The 24,950-nt window shown below is 41.8% G+C and overlaps 1 protein-coding gene across 1 annotated transcript in view; it reads left to right on the forward strand.

The window, feature by feature from the left end:
- slit3 (slit homolog 3 (Drosophila)) overlaps positions 1 to 24,950 on the forward strand; it is a 353,029-nt gene that overhangs the window by 12,588 nt on the left and 315,491 nt on the right. The window contains exons 2-3 of the mRNA XM_049586786.1: positions 17,160 to 17,231; positions 23,113 to 23,184. Of these exons, the coding sequence (XP_049442743.1) occupies positions 17,160 to 17,231; positions 23,113 to 23,184 (144 nt within the window). The remainder of the gene's footprint in view (positions 1 to 17,159; positions 17,232 to 23,112; positions 23,185 to 24,950) is intronic.

Genomic DNA, 24,950 nt, shown 5'->3' on the forward strand with positions numbered 1-24,950 from the left:
CAGTGTTACATCCAACATTTTGTCAAATCTGTGATGAAGAAAACAGACAGATGTCTTTTATCTACTTTCCAAATGCCTTGGTTGGGACATTATCTGTAGGCACTCCTTTCCTTATAGATCTTTTGTCACTGTCTCTTTTGCAATCAGTTTACTGCTAACCAAGCTGGCCATTATGCTAGCTGATTGAAGCTAATGTGTTGCTATTACAACATTCTAATGCTGCGTTCACATTAAGAGCGACGCAGCAACAGGTTATAAGTCATTTTCAACGGAAGCTGGTGACATGAAGCAATAAACTGACGCCCGACACTTGACACTGTTGATGGGTGTGACATGCTACAAATTAAAGCTGAGCTGTCCTCAACATTTTTCAGCACTCAAATGACCTGGTGAAGCATCACCCAATCACATGGTTTGTTTTTGACCATGGTGCTGTGTTACTTAGCTAAGTTAACTGACGCTATGCTAGCTTTGTGTCAGGGATGTAATTGGGCAGCCAAATGTGATGTTAAAATGAGACTCAGACATTTAACAAAAGCAAAGATAGTTTAATGACCAATATAAACCTTAGATGACGTTTAATCAAGGTACTTTGTGGCAAGTCGCAGACACATATAAGCCTGATGATGACTGCTTAAGCAACACTTCCACAGTGACTCCGCAATAATCTAGCCAGTAACACTCTTGCTGTGTTGCTAGTAGTGTGAACACAGCATAAGTAACTGGTTAAAGGCCGAATGACTGTGACGTCATGCTAAAACTTCCTGGTAGATGACTGACAATTGTTCTGAATTGATACGTAGAATCAGTTTATTTCTGTTGTCATTTTCAGCCGTAACTGTGACGGTTAAAGAAATATAGTTTAACAAGGTGGTCTGACTTATTTGACTTATTTTTTGCTGTGCTTACTTTATGTACTGTGTTGCTTTGCTAGCATCTTTAATAGACCAGATCTACTAGCACAGAAGTTAGGCAATGTACTGCTGTGGACAGAGCCTGTTGCAAAATTTATTATAGCCACTAAAGAAGACCCACCTAAGAAAAATCTATTTATCAGTTTAAGTGTACGCTATATTTGGAATGTTTACTCTGCTTTACCTTGCACACTAACTGATTTAGACAGGAGCAAACCAAGAACTCCCGTGGTCTGAAATTTCTGATTTGTCAATGGAGTCTGGTGGTTTTGAGATAACAGCTTAAGTTTCCTGTCAAAAAGGGCTGTATGAAGGCAAGGTAAAGCGGTGAAAATATTCTAAATGTAGCATACACTTAAATGATATTGGTTATTTTAGGTGGGCCATTTTAGAAGGCTAAGAACTTAACAACTGACACTCTGTGACGTTTCATGTACGTGACGTGGGGGTTTTCTAACCGGAAGTTATTTTAAACAAACATTGTGACTTGGTCTGTTACCATTTGGCTAACAATATGTAGCTTTATTTCTCTTGTTTTACTTTACTCTTGTGGATGTATATGTTTACTGGTTTAATTACTGTGTTGAACCTCCTATACTGTAGGAACTTAATGTTGATCTTTAAATGATTACATCTCACTTTTTTTCTTCCTGGCACAAGTGGCCATCCAACTATAGTCTTTGCTTATGTAAACCCAGTTTCTTCTACTTGTATTTTACTGTAGTTTAACTCTTGCTGATGGTATCTCATCTTTTTCTGCAGCTACTGCAAACTACAGCTCCTTGTGTTTAACCGTTTTTGGAATTGTGTTTAGCTTGCTACAGATGTGCACCTAATGCAAAATGAGTGAAAATGAATATGTTAAATTGGATTTAATTTCAAACACAGCAACACTCACTTTTTTAGCAGCAAACTGCTTTGGCTCGTAAGCTTCCTCTTCTTTCAGTGCTGTTTGCACAAAACGTTTTGCCACTCCTGCCTTTTAAGCCTCATATCAAGAGAGGTCGCAATCAGTGATTAGATGAAAAATAAGTAAGAAAAGGATGTATTGCAGCTCCAACAAAAGCTAATGTTGAAGCAGCTCAACGCCTGCTCCCTGCCTCTGGTGACAGACGCACTGTGGAGCGTGGAGCTCAGAGGAAAAGGAAAAGGGCAATTAGGATTCCTTGCGTAACTGGGAGATTTAGAGAGCGAAATTGAGCATACCTATCTTTGAGAGAGAGAAAGATGAAGAGCAAGAAAGGAGGAATGAGAAAGTGAAGCGGTACAAGAGCTTTGTGGAAAATAACAGGAGATTAGGACAGGAAGCGAATGCATTTGGAAACGAAGCGTTTGGACGGAGAACAACAAAGGATGAAAGGGAAAGGATGGAGGGATGGAGAGATAAGGATGCAGTGCCTGATAGAGTGAGAGACAAAGTGGAACAAGGAAATGTCGCTGTGTCAGAGTGAGATAGACAGAGACAGAACAGAGAGAGGAAGCTCTTAGCAGCATTTAATCGTTATTCCTCACTGTTGGCCCAGATAGGAAAAAAAGAGGGCAAAGGTCAAGAAAACAAAAACAGGACAGATTAAGATAAGGGGAACACAACTGACCGGCGGGCAACCCCACATGTCACACATTTCAAAGCATGTATTCACGTAATATTTCATGGTTTGCCACAGCGGCGGTCAGTCCAGCTTTTCATTCCATCGAGCTCTTGGGAGTCTTCGTCACCTGATCTGTCATTTGTTTAACATTCCTTTCTAATAGTTATTTCTCTGTTTTTTCTCAGTCTCTGTGGTGTGGCCAACCAATAAAGCTGTGCTCTAAGTGAATCAGGCCCTCACACACCAAACATGTGTGTGTGTAAAGTCAACCAGTACACTGGCCCAAGGCAGCCAGACTGTAAGGTTCACTGGTTTCAGTGGTCTGGGGTGAGATGTGGTGGGGAGCTGTCTGTGCCTTTGTGTGGGTCTTGTATGGCACATTAATTCCCCAAACACCTGCTGTTTGCATTCTTGACTTATCCCGTTGTCGCAAACACACACACATGCACACCTCGCCTCTGCCTGCAATGGAAACAAACAGCGGTTAGAGCTTTTGTACTAAAGCCACTCGTTAGTCGTCTGACTGCCAGCTGGTCAGTTAAATTTAAAGCTGAGTTAAGCTTTACTGCTGGGTGGGGCGGACACCCACACTTCAGCAGACCAGGTGCATAAAAATGGCCGCCTCACTAACTTGAAGTCGTTCAGATCCTCTTCAGCCATTTTTATTGGCGGAGAATTTTTGTTACCATTTTAGGTTGGGTGAAAAAAAAGTTCTCTATTGGTTTCAAGTATAATAGCAGCTCATTGTTTCTCAGCTCCTTTTCAAACAACCTCTCTTGAATTTAGAAGTTCTTTGTGAGAAGCACCCCTCATTGAATGGGATTATCTGAGCCCTTATCTCAGTGCACAACACCCTCTCAGATAAGGCTAATGATGGACCATTGCTTTAGCTCAGGAAGAGCACTGAGGTTGCATTTTCATTACCCCGTTTTGTACAATAAATTATTGTTTAAAGTTTCAACAAGTTTCTTTTGGAGTACGTGACACAAGTATGTTTTGAAAACGACCGCAGACTGTCACCTGCTCAACGCATCAATACCTTCGGATGCCATGACAATAATAGCCAATAATGTCAAAATATCATTTACAGACCGATTAAACAGACGATCACTGCTGCCCGACCTGCAGGTCCATTTGCGGGTCCCGGGTTACGGGTCGATCCGCACATCACTACTCAGCTTAGTCTATAAATGCTGTACAGCGTATCGGCTCTACAGTGCACGGCACTGCTGATTAACCATTTTATTGCAGCACATAGTGTCTGCCAGCAACCAATTACTTGCAGAGGCTTCCTACAACTTGTTTCAGCGGTTCCGATTTAATCAAAAGACAAATTAAACAGGATGACTAGCCAATATGAAAATCAAAAGAAAGCACAGAATAATGTACTGAAGGAGACTGTTGTGCCATCACATTTTTTTGTGGTTTGAGAGCAAAGATCCATTCGCCACTGTGCAAAACTCCGCAATACAGTTAGGTACGAAAAAACCCCAGAGTCCGCCGCTACTGCGCCACCTAAATCTTGGGACCAAAGTAGGTCCCAAGATTTAGGTCTCCAACTGAAGATTTAAACCTCTGACTTTCAGGAGGCAGCCCCAGCTTTAAATGATCAATTCCTTGATTTCACTGTCTCTGACTGTAAACAAAGTGGTGTGCTTGGATGGAAATGGTGACGTGTATCTTGAGGATGACAATAAGTATCAGTGTTTTCACTTTGATCAATAATATTGGATCACTGATCACTGAATCTATGTATCACTCGTACTCGTACTCGTACTCATCGTCCTCCGCTTATCCGGGTCCGGGTCGCGGGGGCAGCAGCCTCAGCAAAGAAGCCCAGACAGTCCTCTCCCCAGCCACTTCCGTCAGCTCTTCCGCGGGAACCCCGAGGCGTTCCCAGGCCAGCCGGGTGATGTAGTCCCTCCAGCGTGTTCTGGGGCGGCCCCGAGGTCTCCTCCTGGTTGGACATGCCCGAAACACCTCCCAAGGGAGGCGTCCGGAAGGCATCCTTACCAGATGCCCGAACCACCTCAACTGGCTCCTCTCGATGTGGAGGAGCAGCGGTTCTACTCCGAGTCCCTCCCGGATGTCTGAGCTCCTCACCCTATCCCTAAGGCTGAGCCCAGCAACCCTGCGGAGGAAACTCATTTCGGCCGCTTGTACTCGCGATCTCGTTCTTTCGGTCACTATCCAGAGCTCGTGACCATAGGTGAGGGTTGGAACGTAGATTGACCGGTAAATTGAGAGCTTCGCTTTCTGGCTAAGCTCCCTCTTCACCACAACGGACCGGTTAAGCGCCTGCATCACTGCTGACGCCGCCCCAATCCGCCTGTCAATCTCCCGCTCCATCCTACCCTCACTTGTGAACAAGATCCCGAGATACTTAAACTCCTCCACCTGAGGAAGGACCTCCCCCCTGACCTGGAGTGGGCAATCCACCCTTTTCCAGCTGAGGACCATGGCCTCAGACTTGGAGGTGCTGATTCTATGTATCAATCTAGACCAATGTATCATTAAACCCATACTAAAGATGTAGAGTACCTGGGTTACTCTTCATGTATCTTGATTTGCCTTACATTATGTTTATGCTTATCCATTAATAACCTACAATTTTGTGACTAATAAAGGCTTATGAGGTTGAGCCCACCCACTGTGTACTCAGTTTACCCAGTAATCAGTTGCAGAATAGAACTGATCCTCAACTTTTTATGTCAACAGCAACAGCAACTACTACATTTCAAAATAAATTAAATATATCAATGCCTTAAGGTTGAGACAAATTCAGTTTGGTTTATGTGCTTTTATATTAGATATATGACATGTTGGCTATTAAGTACTTCTCTGGATATTGGACAGTAAATGAAAATAATAACATGTACAGTTCTGTACACACTGTAGTGCACTTTAGTGGCACTGGCAAAGAACAAAATTCCATCATGTACATGTCAGTAGGTAGAATGTACCATAGCATTAAGTTATTAACATGTAAGGTGTCTGAGAGGGAAAATCATGAGTAGTGTTCATTTGATAATTTGACGGTTGTTTTCCACATAAAGACTGACTAGATGTCATCCCCAAACTAATTGCCAAAATTACTTTTGCATCATGCGTTTCTGCAAACCATGATCATGTAACATTTGTATATTATTTATGTAGCTGATTAGTTGGAACTTTGTGTTTCTGCACATTTCATCAACACTGTGTTTAACACGTGGTTATGTTTAGGCACAGAAGGCACTTGGTTATGGTTAGAAAAAGACCATGTTTTGGCTTGCATTCTCACTTGCGGTGGCACAATTGTGGCTGGCAATGCTGCCGATGTCTCGCTAAAAATACAACTAGTTTTGTCATTTGTTCATCTCAAACTGTGGTCTGCAGCTTGGCAGCTGTCTGGGGTGTCACGCCACCCACCACCCACCACCCTTTTCATCAGCTCATGCACACATAATCAGAACTATGTAACTTTAGAAATGTTGATATGATACGCATGAAACATATAAATGTAATATTTTTTTCTGGCAACTGGGCTGCATACTTTACATCTTTTTATATCTGAATACATCACTGTGAACTGATGTTCCTTTATTTGACAATGTTATAATTTGATTTCACACCAAGTCTTGCTTTGCTCTGGCGATGGCCTTGACTTTCTCAGTTGTTGGGTGGTTACGTTAGATTGTGTGATGCCATCGGGCTCCACCTGGCCCTCTCTCCTCACTGTTTGTTTGAGTCAAGAGCGGTTTCCCTGGTGAGAGCAGAAGTTTCCACTGTGAACAAGAGAAAGATGGAGATAAGGATGGAGAGATTAGGGGGAAAGGCAGAGAAAAAAGAGAAGGGTAGGAAAATGTAGCCAACTGTAAAAGAGTGTAAGATTGAGATAAAAGAGTAGAGATTAGGGTGAGGGAGAAAAACAGAGGAAGGCGAAGAAAAAGTGTTTAGTCAACTGTGAAACAGTGAAAGATAAGACATGGGAGATTGAGAGAGGGAGACACTGTAAAAGGGGGAGATTAGAGAGAAAAAAAGAAGAGAGGAAGGCTGGGAACATGGGTAAAGCTGGCTGTGAAGGACTGACAGATTGACATTAAAGAGCAGTGACTGGGGAAAGGAGAGATGTGAGATAGATGAAGAGAAGGAAAGAGATAAAGAGCACAGGGGTAATACAGGGAGGAGAAGATGGATAGAGGTGGAGAAATTAGGAACAGAAGCTTTAGTATTGGATGCTGCCTCAGAGTCACTCAGAAGTGAGTGGATACTGGAAATTACAAATCAACAAGGCAAAAAACCAGTTTCTTTCATCATGGAAGCAGCTCTTTCCTCAAGTTGAAAATGATAAATCAATGCTGTATTGAGTTTTTCACCGCGTCCAAAAAGGCTTATCAAGCTGCCTCGCTTTCCAAGAAACTGGCAATTACACACATACTGAAAGCCTGTGACAAGAACCAGCAGCATCCAGTCTGGATGATGGGGAAATGGCTCGCTGTCAGAAATGTATCTGCTGTCTTGAATGCACTGGCAAGATGGATGAGACTCAAAATCATCATGAATTTCCTCTCTGGGTTTTAAATTTTTTTCATGTTGCGGCTGCTTCCAAGTGCTTGGATCATTTGATGATGTGGGTTTATCTATGATTACAATGAAGGCAACACGATCATACCAGCAACATCATTTTTAGTGGTTATGATACATTTCAGTATTTGTCAGTTCAGTGACAGATTGCAAAGCTATCTTTATTTATTATTATTTTTTGGATAATGGACAGGAAATGAGGGGGTGGTTATAATTACATGCTCAACACCTTAACCCCAAGGCTACAAGGGCTCCCTGACAGATTGTAAGACTTAATTATAAGGGTTTTTTTTATGTATTATTGGAAAAAATACATGAATATAGGAAAGTGGTTTACCGAAAATATATTGGGGCCAGTAAAACTCTGGTCTGCTCACTTTTAAACACTTGGAGGCAGTACAAAAAGTGGAAACACAGCACTCACGTCATCATCTTTTAAAGTTACAAACCTGATAGCAAACAGTTGCCGATTTACACAACCACATCTATATAGGGAAGTCCCAAGGTCAGAATGGAAGACCTCCTAAGGAATGACCAAGCTAAGATTCTGTGGGACTTCCAGATCCAGACTGACAAACTGGTGATAGCTAACCAACCAGACATTGTGTTGATCGACAAACAACAGAAGAAGGCAGTGATGATAGATGTAGCAATCCCGGGCAAGAGCAACATCAGGAAGAAGGAACACAAGAAACTCAAAAAATACCAAGGGCTGAAAGAGGATCTAGAAAAGATGTGGGGAGTAAAGGCAACAGTGGTGCCAGTGGGAATCGGAGCACTGGGGGTTGTGACCCCCAAACTGGGAGAGTGGCTCCAGCAGATTCCAAGTATAACATCTGAGGTCTCTCTCCAGAGGAGTGCAATCCTAGGAACAGCAAAGGTATTGCGCAGAACCCTCAAGCTCCCAGGTCTCTGGTAGAGGACCTGAGCTTGGGGAAGACACACCACCACCACCACCCCACATGGGGGATGGTGAAAGGAAGTTTTTTTTTTTTTTTTTATATACATTTTTTTTATCTGTCAACATAGCTTTTGTTTTGTCCACAATTGTACGCAAAAATAACTTCTAATGGTCACCAGTGATAGCTTTCGTCCGAGGTTCGTCAGAGGTTAATCTTACCTTCGTCAAAAGTCTTCCCGAAGGTGTAATCATTGTTGATTCCTCTTTGATATGAACGAAGGAGCACTCAGATATACGAGTGCTGCTGTGAACATACAAAACCTTTCCTCTCAAGCCTCATTGACAACAATCCGACTCGCAAAATTGTCTCAACATCTGCTGGATTGCTCGGGTCTGATCCAAAGCCACTGCTTCGGGCAGACTTTGGACCATGGATGCTAAGGTGGAAAAATAACACCAGGTGCAGCAGACGCCTCTGTGCGTCCTTGAAGTGATGCAGCAATGCTAAGTTTAAATTTGAGCAAAGTAAGTGTTTTCAAAGCAACAACTGGCATACGCAGATTAAGAAGATCAATCAATCAATCAATCAATCAATCAATCAATCAATCAATTTTATTTATAAAGCCCAGAGATGACATCACTGTTTCCCCAATGCTCCATCTAATACGTCCACACAGGTACAAAGTAGACAGAGTTCTGAAGAATTGGCACCCTAGAAGGCGTCTTAAAAATCTCCATTTTAGTGACCTAAAACTGAGTGGACAAGAGGTCAAGACGTAGAGGAAAATTTCAGTTGTGGAAAAAATACCTGTATGTGTGTAGACAAGGCCTTAAATTCCTTTTCACTATCTTTTCGTTTCCACCAAATCGTGAGAGAAATGTCTGACTCTTTAGTTCCTGTTTGTCAGTTTTTGTTGGTCAATTTTGTCTGGAAACAAACTCTTCTCTTTTTTATTTCAAGAATCCTTCAATAGAAACCTCTCTTGACTGGGGCCGGCCTCCTGAGAACTAATTTGTTGTTGCTTATGATTTATACCTCTGTGTGTGCCATGGTAGGTGGGGAAATTTGGTCAGTAGTCATTTATGTGACCTTCACTTGTATCAGATGAGATGTTGAGACTATTTATTATCCTGGAGCCCTTTCAAGGACCACTGGTGGACTCCTGGACCCCACGTTGGGCTCAGGGAAGTGCTGCTTTTGCTCACACCAGCCCTCCCTGTCTCAGGCCAGAGTATGGCTCCTATTAGTGGTCCCTGCCATGGCAGCTTGGAGAAGTCTTTTGAAACCTAATATGGTCTTAAATCAGATTTATAAATGTTTAGGTGTATTATGAAAAACACACACGTGGGCCGCCATAGCAAAACCAGACTCTGTTTATGTGTGTAAGTGTGTGTGTGCCTGTGAGGGCAAGTGAAATCTTACAAAGCGAGGGAAAGGATCGTGTGTGTGTGTGTGAAATAGGAGAGAAAATTGTGTGTGTTGTTTGTCTGTGCTCTCTTGTGTGTGTTTTTTTTCCTCGCCCTAATTCCTCCAGTACGACAGCGTTTCAATAAACAGCATACCCGTATAAAGGGAACCAGTCTATAGACACACACACACTCAGACGGTCAGTTCAAATTGCAGTGTGCATACATTGTGCACCCGTAGTTAAAACAGATTGAATGACAGCCAGGAAACACGATAAGCTTTTAAACTCTGATGATGGAAAGAGAAAATAATTTCATCCCACCTCGTTTTTTTTTTTTTTTTTTTTTGTTGCTGGAAAATTTCTCAATAAGTCAGAGCAGCAGGAGCCCAATTTGTGTGTAGATGTGAGAGTGTGTGTGTGCATAATTTTCCTGGTGCCTTTACGGTAGGAGTGTTTGTGTGTTTTGGTTTCTGTTTGTTTGTGTTATTTTGTTGTTAAAAGCTATTAAGTGCTGCTGCCATGACTCAGGGTTTGTTAGTTGTTTGTTAATGAAGTACTTCATTGCTGAAAAGATGGCCTTGAAATGAGACTAGAATATCTTTGCAGTAGAAAGTCACATAGACTTTTGAAACTGGTGCTACATGACCAGAGAAATCAGAGAAAAAAATATGCTTTTGCTCAAGATGGAGAAAACCTACAACTGCCAGAATGCAGCATCAAAAAGCTTAAATTAGGTGTGTTGGTTTAAAGGAAGCTAGATAACTTTAAGCAACATGGAGTCTTTCATCCTTTGGCTTGACAGTGTCAAACTGCAGTAAAAACTAGAATTACAATGACCTTTGACCAACAAATTCTAATCAGGTCATCCTTGAGTTTAAGTGGATGTTTGTGCTAAACTGAAGAACATCCCTCCAGAGTGTGGATACCCAACCCGGCTTGGGTTCGGCACACATGCTGCTGTGTTGTGCTATGGCCTATTCAAGTGCTGGAATTTGTTATTTACGTGATAACGCCTGAATGCAACACAGGCTCCGGTCCAACTGAGTGTGTGCGCTGCGCTGCTGTGCATGCGGCGTGTTTGACTGTGCGTAACAGCAGTCTTTTGATGGTCATTTACACACTGTCCATAACAATAACTATGTCAGGTGAATCAAAAATCAGAAAGTCTGACCGATTCGGACCAGGCTTGGTTATAACTGTCTCGGACTCAGGTTGGGTTTGGTCAGGAAAATGCGGCCCGAGCCTCACTCTACATCCCTCCAAGCATTTCTTGAGATATCCCATTCACAAGAAGGGGAGGGATGCAAGGTCACAGTGACACTGACCTTTTCCCACCAAATCTAATCAGTTTATCTTTGAGTCCTAGAGGATGTTAGTGCCAAATTCGAAGAAATCCCCCTAAGGCATTCTTAATATTGCGTTCACAAGAATGGGACAGACTGACAGCCTGAAAACATAATGTTTCCACCCACAACTGTGGCTACATAAAATGTAGGACCAAGTAGATGCAAAGCTTGCAATGTTGCATCCCACCATCAACAGCTCGTATTTTTTCGTTTAACAATGATGGTGATCTTTCCCCTTTACTTAGGCTGTTAACTTTAGTTGTATAAACGTAATCATACCTCAGCCACACAATTGGCAGATCAGAAAACGCTCCTATGAGACGTGCTATCAAACGGCCTGTTAAGCCATTTAAGTAGAAGGACTTGATGTTGAATGTACCATTTACCAGCAGGTCTATTATGACCTCTTTCTTTTTCCTCATTGTGACTCTGTATTCTGCCTTTACAAGGAATCCCATTAACAAAAAACTGCCATGCTGGAGCAATTAGGTAAATGCTATATTTACCTAATAGGCCTGTATATGGCTATAGGGGAAACAAGTCTCTATAAAATAAAGTTTCCCATCCTAATGAGGGATTTCAGAGCAGGAGAGAATGCGAGTGTCTTATCCAAGGAGTTGCATTCCGTAATTACTGAATATTTACGAGGTTAAATAATAGAGTAATCATGAGCTGACATGCCAGTAACAAGCAGCAAGACTCCCATTTGTTAAACAAGCAACAAGATGTTAAACTGATGCGGATATGATGGTGCGCAGAGACCAGACTGCTGACAAAATCTGGCAATTTCTGAATTGTAAGCAAGAACATGTGAGTCATTGTTCATATGAAACAGTAACAGAAGAGATAATATAACTCAGAATTCACTCCTGTGTCCCATGTCTCTGAGTATTAGGGAGTTTAAGAAGTTTTGCAATCGTGGGACTCCCTGAGATACGATAATGCCTTTGAAAATGAGAAATAAGGAACAGACATTTGAGATTATTTTAAAGATACACAAAAGGAAGTTTTATAAAGTTGTGCACATGCAACTGAACAACATATGACTTGAACGCACATTTCTCTAGAAATAAAATCATTAGTTTTCACATCAAATACAAGTCCTAAGAACAGAATGCACAGCACATGGAGGCATTTTTTCAAGTCTATCTTGACACAATACTCACTTGCCCATGTGCATTGTTTCTTAAGTGTGTATTAGGCCTATGTTGTTGTCCATGCTACAGATGTAAAGCTCTGGGTAGCCCTGCACTAAAACGATCAACTTCTCCATATTTATCACAGACTCATAGTTACGGAATTCAAGGAGGATATATAACGACTATGACTGGTTGTTCCTCACGTAGAAAAACTCCTGCACACTGTCCAACTTGCAAACATAATGATATTAATGCTGCAAGGATTCGGTGACTAGACCTTCATCAGACTAGACTTGGAACGTATCTCAGACTACATGGTGACTGGACCTTGCTCTGGTCTGCTTGTTTTTCTCCTACACACCTGTTTTGAAATAGATGTACAAAGTATTCCTTTGTTCTGGTTGTTCCTCATCACATGACATGCGGTGTCTGTCGCTGCATTCCAAAAGTTGTATTCTGTTAATGTCAGGGCGCAGCCATCACACCCTGAAAAACAGCGTGGTCGGACACTCACGCTTTTGAGCGCAGCTTGCACGCGTATACATTGAAACAATGGATTTGAGGGCGCAAAAAAACACGCCGTGTCTACGGGCCCTTAAACAGCTGAGCAGGACTGACCACTACTCCATTTCAAGGCAATTTACTGACTACAGATTCAACATGTAGCTGTCAGTAAACATCTCAAAGTATGAACCCTCCTTATTGTATTGTGTTCCTATTTGCCTGTGTAATCTTTTAGCCTCTTGCTAAAGTCAACATGCTAAAGTCATCGCTGTTGTTACTCCTGCTTGTCTAACTCATTCCATCTAATCGGCTGCTCTCAGCAGAGTGTGACTCCTCGTCTCCTCTCAGCTGTCCTAATTGATGTTAAGGGCTCTCTCTTCTGCCTCAAGTGGCTCAAATGCGTGTGCGTGTATGTACAGTCTGTGTGTGTGTGTGTGTGTGTGTGTGTGTGTGTGTGTGTGTGTCTTAGGCCTATAATAACTATAATCACCGTTGGCTGCATGCAGCTTCCCTCCTCACTCTGTTTTAACCAGACCGGTAGATAAAAATACACTCCCAGCACAAACTGCGCTGAGGACTGGAAATAAGTTTATGGATGTGTGCGTTTGCATTTGTGACTACATTAGTTTAACTATAACTGTACTTATGATGGATTTTGGAACTTATCTCAGTTAATGTTTCAGGTTTTATTATGTGTGTGTGTGTGTGTTAAAGCAGAATAGACAAAGAGATCATTTTATTTAGTGCATCTTGTGCACTTGAGACAGGGTGAGAAGAACCAAGGAACAGAGGCTGTGTATGTGTGTGTGCGAGCGAGAGAGTGTGTGTTTGCGTGTGGTGGGCCAGCAGCTTGTTTCATGTGGTTGGTGATAAACTGCTGTGACATTTCCCCACTCTAAATCTCTTAAAGAAATGGGGAGGAGATGGCTTGGGAAAGGGAAGATAGTCTGAGAAAGTACACACACAGACACACGCACACACCCACACACTCTGTGTCTCACACATACACACAGACACACATACACGCACACATTGTTGCAAATGATACCAGGGGATGAACAAAAGCATACATGGTCACAGCCCGGTGTAGCCTTTTCGCTTATCTGTAGGTATTACTGTTACTTACCAGACCTCCGTATCTGCATTTCACTCTGCACACACACACATGCACACGTTCTGGTATTCCTGGTCACTTACATACATCCCATGGGAAAAGTTTGCATGTAGTTAAACGCTTCTGACATTTTTCCCAGGGAATGCTAAATAGCTGCAGAAAAAATATTCCTTGATGCCCATGTTTACATACAGGCTAGTAATTATTGATAATTAGTCGTGTGAAAATACTTGACTCCCATTACGTATAATCTGACGTCTGTTAAACACCTCAACCAGACTAAACTGCAATATATCAGGTGTATTTTTAGCTGCTAAATGAGCTGGTTGTACATTAACGCCAACGCTAAGTACAAAAAATTTCAAACTTAGTATCTGACTTATTAAAGCACCTTAATCAGATAGTCTGCTGTAATCCAATTAAACATTTAGCATACTGTGTTCATTTAAAAACATGTAATCCAATCCAGCAGTCTGAATATTCTCTAATCTGAGTCAGGCTGTCTTGCTGTAATCACAGCTTGTCCCGGCATCCACACTGCATGCGCAACACTTAGCGTAATATCTTTGGCAGCCTCACATAGCAAGATTTCTTCCAGACTGTGGCGAAATTGAGTAATTCCAAACAAATTTAGATGTAGGTGAAAACTCGTGCTTGATTTCGAACACTTGGCCGGGGAAAGTTAATGTGGTTTCACCCGTTGTGTGTAAACAACAAGTGAAGTTAATATCCCTGAAGTATTTCCTTATTTCCTTTAGACGCCAAGCACTCCGAGTTTGCCACAAGGTAGCGTGACATCATTGTGCTTTTTATAATGGTTGCTAAGACTCTCTAATATGGTTGAATGAAAGAGTTATTAGACACACCAGGCCCCACACACATGAAATCAATACATGTTTTCTCTCTTCTCTCCATCTTTCTCCATCTCACTGTCGATGACTAATGCCTGATACAGACCAATATAAAAACAATACCTCATCTGAACAATATGCCAGCATCGACTCCCCACACCATGTGTTTGGCTTGAGATCTCCTGCCTCTCTTAACCTTATTCAATAAATCAGCATGCGGTTGATCCCTCGTTTGGACAAATAAACTCTGATAGTTACTCAAAGTTATGTCTTGATTTAGCGTACCCTAAAGTTTACGAGATATGCTTTTTCTATCAGGACGGAGGAAATGTAACTAGACTAGAATAAACATGCAGGATTATTGCTGGCTGGATTCTAAATTATGACTGATGGGCCGCAGTCAGGACTGTGCATTTGTTTACATGCGTCTTTGGGTGTGCTTGCTACCAGTGCGTAACTCTGTACCTATGTTTACTCTCTACATGTTTACATTCATATCTGACATTGCTCATTAGTGCTGGGTATATATCTGTGCATGTGTATGAACTGCAAGGAAGATTATAGGGTTCAGACGGCACACGTCCTCGCAGTCTTCTTACGAAAAGGCTACACTAAGGCAAGCCAATACGATAGTTAATGACCCATCTCATCTCTGTGCGTAAAAGTTACTGCCTTCTGGTAGGAAATTCCAAGTCCCTCGTAGCAGATTAAATAGATTTAATAATGTATTTATTCCTGTGTCATTAAAACATTTAAATAATGGCAGGTTACAAGGTATAAGATTTTTAGGGAAAGGCTTGCTCTGCTTGCCTCAGTATTTTTAGAGATATTTTTTTAGGACTTTTTGCCTTTAATCGATCGGGCAGTTTTTAGCTTGAACGGAGGAAAGAGGAGGGGGACGATACGCAGCAAAGGGCCAGAGGTTGGAATTGAACTCGCAGCCTCTGCAGCAAGGACAACACCTATGTGCATGGGGCACCTGCTCTACCAGGTGAACTAATGGTAGCCTTGCCAAGGTGTTCTAAGAAGCTTGCTGTGTTTTCTCTTTTTATTTATTAACAAACCTTTTTATCTATGTACCCGCATATGTATATTTTTCATAAGTGAAATGTTGTCTGTATGGCTGCAGCATGGGAGAGAAGCCCAAGACAGAGTTCCCACTCTGTAGGATAATGAAGTCAATCTTAAATCTTAAAACTTCTGTGTGTATTTGCACCTGTCAGTGTGTGTTTAAGAGCTTAGAAAATTTTCTCCCACTCTGATTATTTTTCTGCAGCATATGCTGAGTGTTTCTGTGTATAGGCAGGTTTAAGCATGCTGGATTGTTTCAATTTTAACCAGTTTTTATGAAAAATTTGGTGATTTTGAACATATATGATTGGATTTGACTAAATGCCTGGCAACCTAAAGAGAAAAATACTGGAACATGGAAAATATTTTCTCATTGTGCAACGGAATCCCCATAAGTAATTAGAAAAGGAAGTGGCTTTAAGACAAAATGTTAAACCAATTTTAAGCTAGATTTTTGTATTACACCTTTGTTTTATTTTGGGTGAAAAAGAACCCTATCATGAAACTGAGAATGAGTGAATAATTACACCAAATAACTAATACATGTGTGCATGTATTCGTTATTTTCTTTGTGTGTATGTCCATGAATGCAAGTTTAAGTGTCTGGATCTGTTATCATTCAGCAAAGTGCATGCCTCAGCCCAACAGATTGTCTGTAAGTGTGTTTGCATGTGTGTTTGTGGAAAGAGTCGGTCTGACAGACCACAGATTAATGGCTGTAATACAGCTGCACGTCTAAACATTTTCTTTGAAAGAATATTTAAAGGAAGGTCGTGCCAGAACAATTCAAAGTCCACATGGCGGGCCCGACATCGTCTCTTTTGATACAGCTTCTTCAGTACTCTTTGGCTTTCTATCTATATAAAATCGCTCTCACTCAATCCATCTTGCGTCTGCTTCCTAAGTCACTGCTTCCTTCTTTCTCTCCTTTCCCTTTCCTACTTCCCTCCTCTCACATCAGCCACTTTCCCCCTTCGATCTCCACCGGCCCCTCCCCTCTCTCAGGAGATGTCACTCTTAACATCCTCAGACAGAAAATATAAACATGCCTATCAGTGGAGATGTTCTCGTTCCTTTACTCTGTCCCATCTGGAAAACCTTAGATCACCCCCAAAACATGACAACACACACACAGACACAGAGCAGGGAAGAGAGAAAGAAGAATATGCATTGCATTGGGAGCAGCAGTGGAAACACAGAAGAGAAATGGAGAAGATATCCACTGAGGGGTGGAAGAGGGATGGGTTGTTAATTGTTTGTTTTGGCTCACCAGATTGTGACATTTGTGAAATGTTGCATGTCTTAAACTTTTCAAAACTTTTGCTCTATGCCAGATTCATTTGTTCGGTGTGCTGATTCCTTGTTTACACAACCAATTTTAAAAAGTGCAAATGTCTCTCTTGATGTTTAAAATCTCTCTATTTTGCTCTGGCAAGCGGCTGATGTTTGCACTGTCCAGAAAATAAAATTTATCTGGTGTTTTTTCCTTTGGTTTAAACTTCCAGGTCAGCCTGGAAAGCTGGCTTTGGATAGGTATTCCCAAACCATGATTGATAATTAAGCCTCCTTAAACTCTGTAGTGTTACTGATCATTTTTAGCTACTCCTTTGACATCCACTACTATTTCTCCCTGGTCATGATGGCTATTCACTGCAAAGTTGCATATGTCTGCTGGTATTGCTTTTGAATTTTGGATTTTTTAAATTATGAAAGTAACTACAACTTTCCTCTGTGTCTTTTTGTCCATCCCTATAGTCATCTGGAGGACAACCAAATCAGTGTTGTCGAGAGAGGAGCCTTCCAAGACCTCAGACTGCTGGAGAGACTGTAAGTACACCATCTTATTTTGCTACCTGTTGTGTGAGTGTGTTGTGTGTGTGAGAAAAGGCTGATGCAAGCCCCCCCCCAGGCTACAAAGATGCACACACATCCCAAAATATGCATACACGCACGCCAGCAAACATGACTTCACACACATCCAAATATTTGACTTGCCGCCGCTGATTTTCCATTTCCCCAAACATACACACCTTTGACTCGCTGTTGTCCATTCTCTAAAGTACACATGCACATACACACAGAGAGTGTTCCTGGATGATACCCAAGTCCATCCACTTCACACACAACCTTGGAATCTCTCACAGATATTGCCTCGGTCAGTGTGTGTGAGTGAGTGTGTGTGTTGTGTCCTTCAGCTCACACCAAGGCTTGAGTCAACAGAATCAAGGTGTCAGTGCACAACACAACACTTCCCACACACACACCTGCATGTTTATGACTCTGGGTTGGAGGGATGACAGACAGGCAGTTCTGCAGGAGAGTGTTTATGATGCTGCGGCATGAAATGAAAATAGAAAGTAACACACTGCGTGTTGTTACACATTATCTCCGACAATTTATATTTTTAAAGCTGTTAAAGAGGATATCCAGGTCATGTAAGACCGTCTACCTGCCATAATGGCGGTTGTCACCCGATGAGAACAGCACGTCCACACTTAGGAGCTGGCTGTCTTAACAGTGTTGAATCCACATTGCTGGGTTTGGACAGGAGCTGAGAATTTCTTCACTGATATGATAATGTCAGTGTCTTAACTATTTAAGCACAGCGGGCTATTTAATCTGACACAGTGTACCTCCACGGTATCACAGTGTCAGTAACTTGAAGACAAACTTCAAAAACTGACGAGTTTAGTCCACTTCCACTGTCAGAGACATTGATTTAAAGACTTTGTCTGCTGTGAAAAGAAGTATATATTTTACTAGAGCAAGAACAAGAAGGAGACGTTGTCACAGACAAGAGAGACGAAAGCAGTTAATTCAGTTCAGGTGACAGCGAACATTGACTGGCAGCAACATGTGTATCTTGTCTCTAAATGGAGATCACACATCTGATAGTGAAAGCGAGAGGTGATGGGCCGCTTTAATGTTAAAAGGCTCTTTAACGCGGTGTGTCAGGGAGGGTCAGAGGTGAGGGGTGAGGGGGGGAAGAGGTTAGGAAGCAACATAGCTGTGTGTCAAAACTCACACAGGAGATGGCTTTTCATTTGTCTAAGGCATAGTTGCTCAAGATGTAGCCTGGGGGCCAATGGTGGAGCTCAGAAACATTCTGTGCGGCCCCTGAATGTTACATAAATTGCATGCCTTATATTCATTCAATCATTTGTGGTCCATTTCAGTTTTACTTTCAGTAGCTTACATTAAATACTCTACTCGGCTGTTGCATCAAACAAACAAGCATCTGTCAGGTTAGAAAAGACTTCTTGTAGATGGTGGCAACTAGTGCCACCTCACGAGTATTAACTTTAACTAACTAGTGTTAGCTAAAGTTAGCGACTTTGGTGGACGACACTGCAGATTTAATGTGGAAATGAGATGTGTGCAATTTTCCTGTGTAGCCCTTAACCATATGCTGGCTCCCTAAATTGACAGTCACCAAAACTTGAGCACCCTTGGTCGTAAGCATTAGCCCTTTTTAAATAGGAATTGTGCAAATTTGCAGGAAAGCTCAATCAGTCTTCGTTTGGCATTGGCAGTATAAAAACAAAAGCGGGGAGTGTGGCAAAATGCCACCTGCTTACTTCTTTGGGACAATGGGGGCAAAACACGTAGCTCACCGTGTGACGTGAACAGTGACGTGGGAGGGAAGCCGCAGCTGGTCAGTCCTTCGGCGATTCTCTCAGAAGTTGGTCCGTTGCTCACCGTTTACGTCATCTGACAGTTAATGGCCTCTTCGTCTGCGAGGACAAGGAGGGTGCGCAATTCCTTGTTTCCCCAGTTGCTCATCTTTACAGTGTCTGTCAGGTTTGCGTTTCCCTCTTGCTACTAGCTGCGCATTCCTGCTATCAGCTGTTTCCTGTTAGTCCACCGCCAGTGGGTCGCACGTGCGGCGTCATCAACAGCTCTTCCCACAAGTCATCAACAGCCCCTCCTGTGGCAGAAGGGCGCCTCGTTCTTTTTAAACCAAAAAGGTTCCACCAATATGTTTACCCCTACTTGGCGGAAAATTGAGCACCTCGGATCAACTCACCAATCCGGCTCTGTGTGTCTAAACGCTCGCAGCTTGCCTGTAAAACGCCCCAACATTCGCGGAAAATCTGGCAGTGTAAAAGGGGCTATAGTGAAATGTGTTTAAAACTATAGTTGCGTGTCAATATATTTATTATCCTTAAGTCATCAGTTCAAGGTCCACACAGTTAAATACATTCAGGGACATTTGGCCATGTCGTTGAGCTAATTTGCTATCTCTGTTAAGTAACTGTCTTTTACTCACTCACTTTACAACAGAACAACACTTTAACTTGACTTTAACTTAACTTTACCTTACGTCAGTCCAAAGAAAAACAAGTTATTTTCTCTGTGTGGGTTGAAATTAGGAAGAAAACTGCTTTGGTGATGATAACAAGTGTCCTGAATTATGTTCCTTTTTTGTGTCAGTGATAATGAAATGCTTTTTAAAATGCTTAGCTGACAGGGTCTCTGATGTTGTAGCTGTCAGGGTGAAAGTTTAGGGGTCAGAGGTCGCAGTGCTGAGTCTGTGTGATTTATGGTGTCACAATGTGAAAAACATGGAGCTTGGGCAGTCGTCTCCGTGGGCGAGGACATTCATGTATGTCAACACATGAATTATAAAGTCACGGATATGGTCATTTCACCTCGTGGTCATTTAACAGAAACAAACAAGGGCTCTGCGTTGGTCTGAAATGACAAAATGTGGCTGTTATTAGTCCTGAGTAAGGTCTTAATTGATGGATATTTTGCAGAAAGAAAAGGGGAGTGAGTTTTATTTTGTTTTCCTTGCAAAAATATATCAAACTTCTGGATTCTGAGGTAGTGGTCCAGTGAGATTAGTTCCCCTCAGTCTCCAAACCATTTCTGCTGGACTTAACTGTGATTCTGACTAATAGGGATAATTTTCCAAATTTTAAAAATATAGTGCCCCTGGACTTGCGGTCTGGTAATATTTCAAAGATTCCAAGCAGAAGAAACTCGTCATTATTATTTGAGAATACACAAAGGATTCTTCTCATAAAAACCGTAACTGTTTTGCGAGCGAACATCTTAAAATGACTCATAACTGTAATAGTAGCCGATCGTGCACTTTACTTTGGTACCAGCAGTTATTTTCTAGGAGCAGGGGTCAATTATTTCAAATGGTGGATATCTCTTTTTGGACTGCAGCTTTCTTTCCATTGGTGCATGCAGGAGTGAAAGTCAGGGTCTTATTATCATTATCACGGGGGTTAAAAGGTTGGTGTCTGTGTCTTCTCCAGCACAGATTCTACTCTGTGACCCCGTGACCTCCCCCACCCTCCTTTTCTTTTCTTTTTCCCCTCCACGCCTCGTTTCTCAGCCAAATGCTTTGGTAGCTTGATAACACTTTCACTCCCTCTTCTCTCTCATCTGTCTCTGCTGCAGCCGGCCCCACCCTCCTCCTGCACACACAGGCAGACACATCTTTCAGTGTTAAACACTCTATCTCTCACTTTAACCTAACAGGCATGTCTACCTGTTGGTCAGCACCATCCTGTCACTCTCTCCATCTTCCTCTGGCTCTCATTCCTTTGTAAATAATTGCCATGTGTTCATTTCATGCTCAGTTCAACAACAGCAAGAGATTGTGTTTTACAAGTAAAATACTGTAAAAGAAAGCATCTGGCTGTTTTCATTTCATATTAGTTTAGAAAGAGTCACATATTATAAGAAAAAATGCCCCAAAAGGTCCCTTGGAACTTTTGAAATATTAGGAACATTACAAAACCACACAGAACGAACGAAAACTCTTAGGCTAGAGAACACTAGATCCAGAGGGTCTTAATTAAGAGTTGTCTTCAACGTGTTTTTTGTGATAATCTACTGTTATCCAGTAGGATATTAATGAAAGCCCACCCATCCTACTGGTGCCTTTAGTTTTTGTTTTGTGCATATAAAGATACATACACATGGGTGTATGCATACACAAAGACCTGTTGTCTATGTATTTATTCTAGTATCCTTGCAGGTCGGGTGACTGCACCAGCAGAATGAGATTATGCATGACACCTTTAAGCTCTCCTGATTGGCCATACTGTTAGTCTGGTAGCCTATTTAAGAACTGCATAGTCTTAAATTGGTGTTGGCAAAGTTTTGTTCACTTTTTTCATATTCATGTTTTACACAAGGAATAAATTACTATTAAATTTTGGCACCTGAAAAGCCTCTAATAGTTTTTTTTTTTTTTTGAAAAGTGTGGGCATATTTACAATGATACGGGACTGTTTATGTTTGCTACACACAGCTCATACTACTTTTTAAAAGCCTTGATTCCAGAGCACTTAACCTCTTATACATGTTTGTCATGATCAATATTAGTGGAGTAACACAGGATGGATAAGGTTTTAGTTTTAGTAATGAGAGATGGGAATTAAATATGATTTCTTGGACAAAGCTTTTTCATTTTACACATTTTTGTCCTAGCAAGAGAAATTAGGCCAATATTATTTGGCTTTCTGTTGCCATCTAACTCTCCCAAAATACACCGAAAATGAACTCTTTTGCATATAAATGCACAATATATTCCACTTGCCCTTATTCCTAAAAAGACAATAGTCCTACTAAACTCCACAAAAAAATGAATATTCTCATTTACACACAGCAGTGCATACTTAGATTAATATGCCCTAACATGTTGTCTATCACATCAACATATTGAAAAGTGGAAAGGCTGTTTTTTTTAGTTTTCATCCGGTGGCAGACTTGGATTGTCTAAACATGTCCTCCCTCTTTCATTCCTTTAACCACCTTCTGAAAAGGTCAGCGCTGCGATGTTTGTGCTTATCCAAAAACCTGTTGATATTCAGGTCTTTCATAATGTTTAAAAGTAGGTGTGTTTTTCCTTTCAACCTGATATGCGGGCTTTTCTTTTGAGCATGCATCTCTACCACAGCCTGGCATACTATTGGCAAGCTGATATGTGTACTACGCAACCATGACCACACACAGAGCAAGATGCTATATGTTGCAAACTGCGGAAAAAACTCCAGTTGTAATACATATTGCGAATGTGCTGTATAAATATTCAAAGAATGCTGGTAAAACTTGAATGATACTGGAATGTCCCAGGTTTCTTGATTGGAAAATGCTACATCGGAAATAAGGTCGAATTGGGATTATTCAGACGACAATTTGCTGTTTGCATGACCCTTATCAAATCCGGAATATTGTCATATTCTGAATCATAGTGGAATATTAGTGTGTGTGTAGACGTACCCAGTGTTAAATCAGGACTTATCCAGGGAAGAGTGTGTTTTTCTTAACTGAACACATTTTTCAGCTTAGTGCAGATGCCTGGAAGACGCCAGGAACCCAATCTTGTTCCTCCTTTCACCCACAGGTCAAAGCACATGCAGGGATGATAGTGATAACTGGCTTTAGGGAGCTTACGGCACGATAACCTGCAGCTGACTCACACACACACAACACAGCATGATAACCGTGTAGGTCATGATCACAGGAAACCAGACAGACTTTCTCATGAGTTTGACCTTTGAACCATGAACTCAATGACCCTCAAGGTGATCCAGTTGCCTGGTTGGTGATAGTTCAGTCAACACAAAAGGATAAATGAGAGTGATTTATGAGTCTGTGTTTGTGCCCTTTCTTTTTATGATGTTTCTCTTTGATTTTTAAAATGTAAACCATTTTAATTCAACATTTATTTTTCTCTCCACAGTCGTCTGAACAGAAACAAACTCCAGTTCCTCCCGGAGCTTCTCTTCCAGTCCAACCCCAAACTAGGACGACTGTGAGTCCACCTTTCTTGTTTTTCCACCTCTCCATCCTACTTTCCTCAAATCTCCCATCTCTGGCTCTCCCTCTGTCACTCTCTCTTTGCTCTTTACTCTCGTCTTTTGATGTGTTACGTGATCCATTTGAAAACACGGCCACGGTGCAATGTCAGAACTTTCATCCGGGGTTGAGGGTTCAAGTCCCGTGCCAGGTGACACAGTGCCGCTCTGTGCTCCTGTAGAGAGGTGAAAAAGTGTGTGTGTGTGTATGTGTGTGTGCGCACAATTTTAAGAGGTGAAAGTGTGCCTGGAGCGAATGTTTTGCTTGGACCTGCGAGGAATTTTTATTCGGGAATATGGAGTTTTCCCAGAGCATTGGGAGAGTAAGAGCAGGTCATACTGATGCAGAGAAGCCTCCCACTTGCCCTCCTTCTCTCTCTATTTCATCTCACATTCCCAGACACACTCTCTCGCTCTCTTTCTTTGTGTGTTTCAGTCCCATCGGTGCACCCACCCTGTCTCCTTTTCTTCCCCTGTGCTCTTTCTGTCTGCACTCCTTCTTTCCACTCAGATTTTCTATTTGTCTTATCCTCAGAGACTCTCTGTCAGTTTAGGCTGAAGGTTGAAACACCTTCTAGACTTTATAGCTGTTGATATTGGGCTGCCTTCAAGTAAAGCGAGAGGTAGACCCTGTGTGTGTGTGTGTGTGTGTGTGTGTTGCTTTTAAGTGTGTGTGTCTGCACTCATTATTGTGTGCATTTTTGAGCTTATATATCATGTCTGTATAAGTGTGTGCATGCATTCAGCATGTTAATACACTGTATGTGCATATCAGTGTGTTTGTGTGTGCATGTGTGTGTGTTGTGAGGTGTTAGGATAGGGGATACCAGCGCTGGGACATTAAACTTCTCACTTCTCTCATTGTCTTTTATAATGTTTTCCATGAGGCAGAACTCCTGTGAAGCTACTGTAACCTTTCTTTGTTGAAAAAGTGTATTCTTCTGTGAATGGTCTTTTTGTGTTTTGGGCATTTTTGGAAGTTTAAGGTGTTTTTGGAGATCAAAAAGTGAATTAGACAAACAAAACCTGAAGGAGTACTCCACTGAAAGACCTTTGGATATCAAAATTCAAGGCTGGTAGCCTAAAAAAGAAGATGTGAAAGGTAGTAGCTTACTTTTTCACGGAGAGTGTCAGCTTAGGTTCACAGCAGGTACAATATATTCTAAAGGCAAACCAGTGTCATAATGTATCAGAGTATTCTAAGAAATGCCTCAAAGGACTGAGATCCACTTCTGCGCCATTGGTAGGCAGGATTCAGTGTTGTTGTTGTTTTCACTTTCTTAGTCGGGCAAGTTGGTCAGAACTTGACTTGCCCAAAGTGTTTGCAGTTATCAAATAACAGCAAACACTTAAGTCATGAAAAGTGACCCCTTTTATCTGACTTGCTCTCAAATTTATGGCAAACCATGCAACACATAGTTGGAGTCTCACCCACATCCTCAAACGCGACCTGACTAAACTCCTCTTTAGTCTGAAATACCTACTTGTACATCAGCTTACAAACTTTGTCTCTACCCGCCATCATTTTCTCATGAGTGCCAGATCTGTACTGTGCGTCTGCAACTTTCAACAGAGAGGAGCAAGAAGCAGGATGACTCAGTACTTGGTTACTATCTGTATCTGTTTCTTTACCAGCCCTTAAGTGGCATTTTACTTGGCCTGGGCAATTGGGCAGTCCCTATTGTTGAGGCCTTGGTTAAGTGCGTTCAATGGGTTCCCATCA

The sequence above is a fragment of the Epinephelus fuscoguttatus genome, linkage group LG9 (genome assembly GCF_011397635.1).
Source record: "Epinephelus fuscoguttatus linkage group LG9, E.fuscoguttatus.final_Chr_v1".
Classification (NCBI taxonomy): Eukaryota; Metazoa; Chordata; class Actinopteri; order Perciformes; family Serranidae; genus Epinephelus; species Epinephelus fuscoguttatus.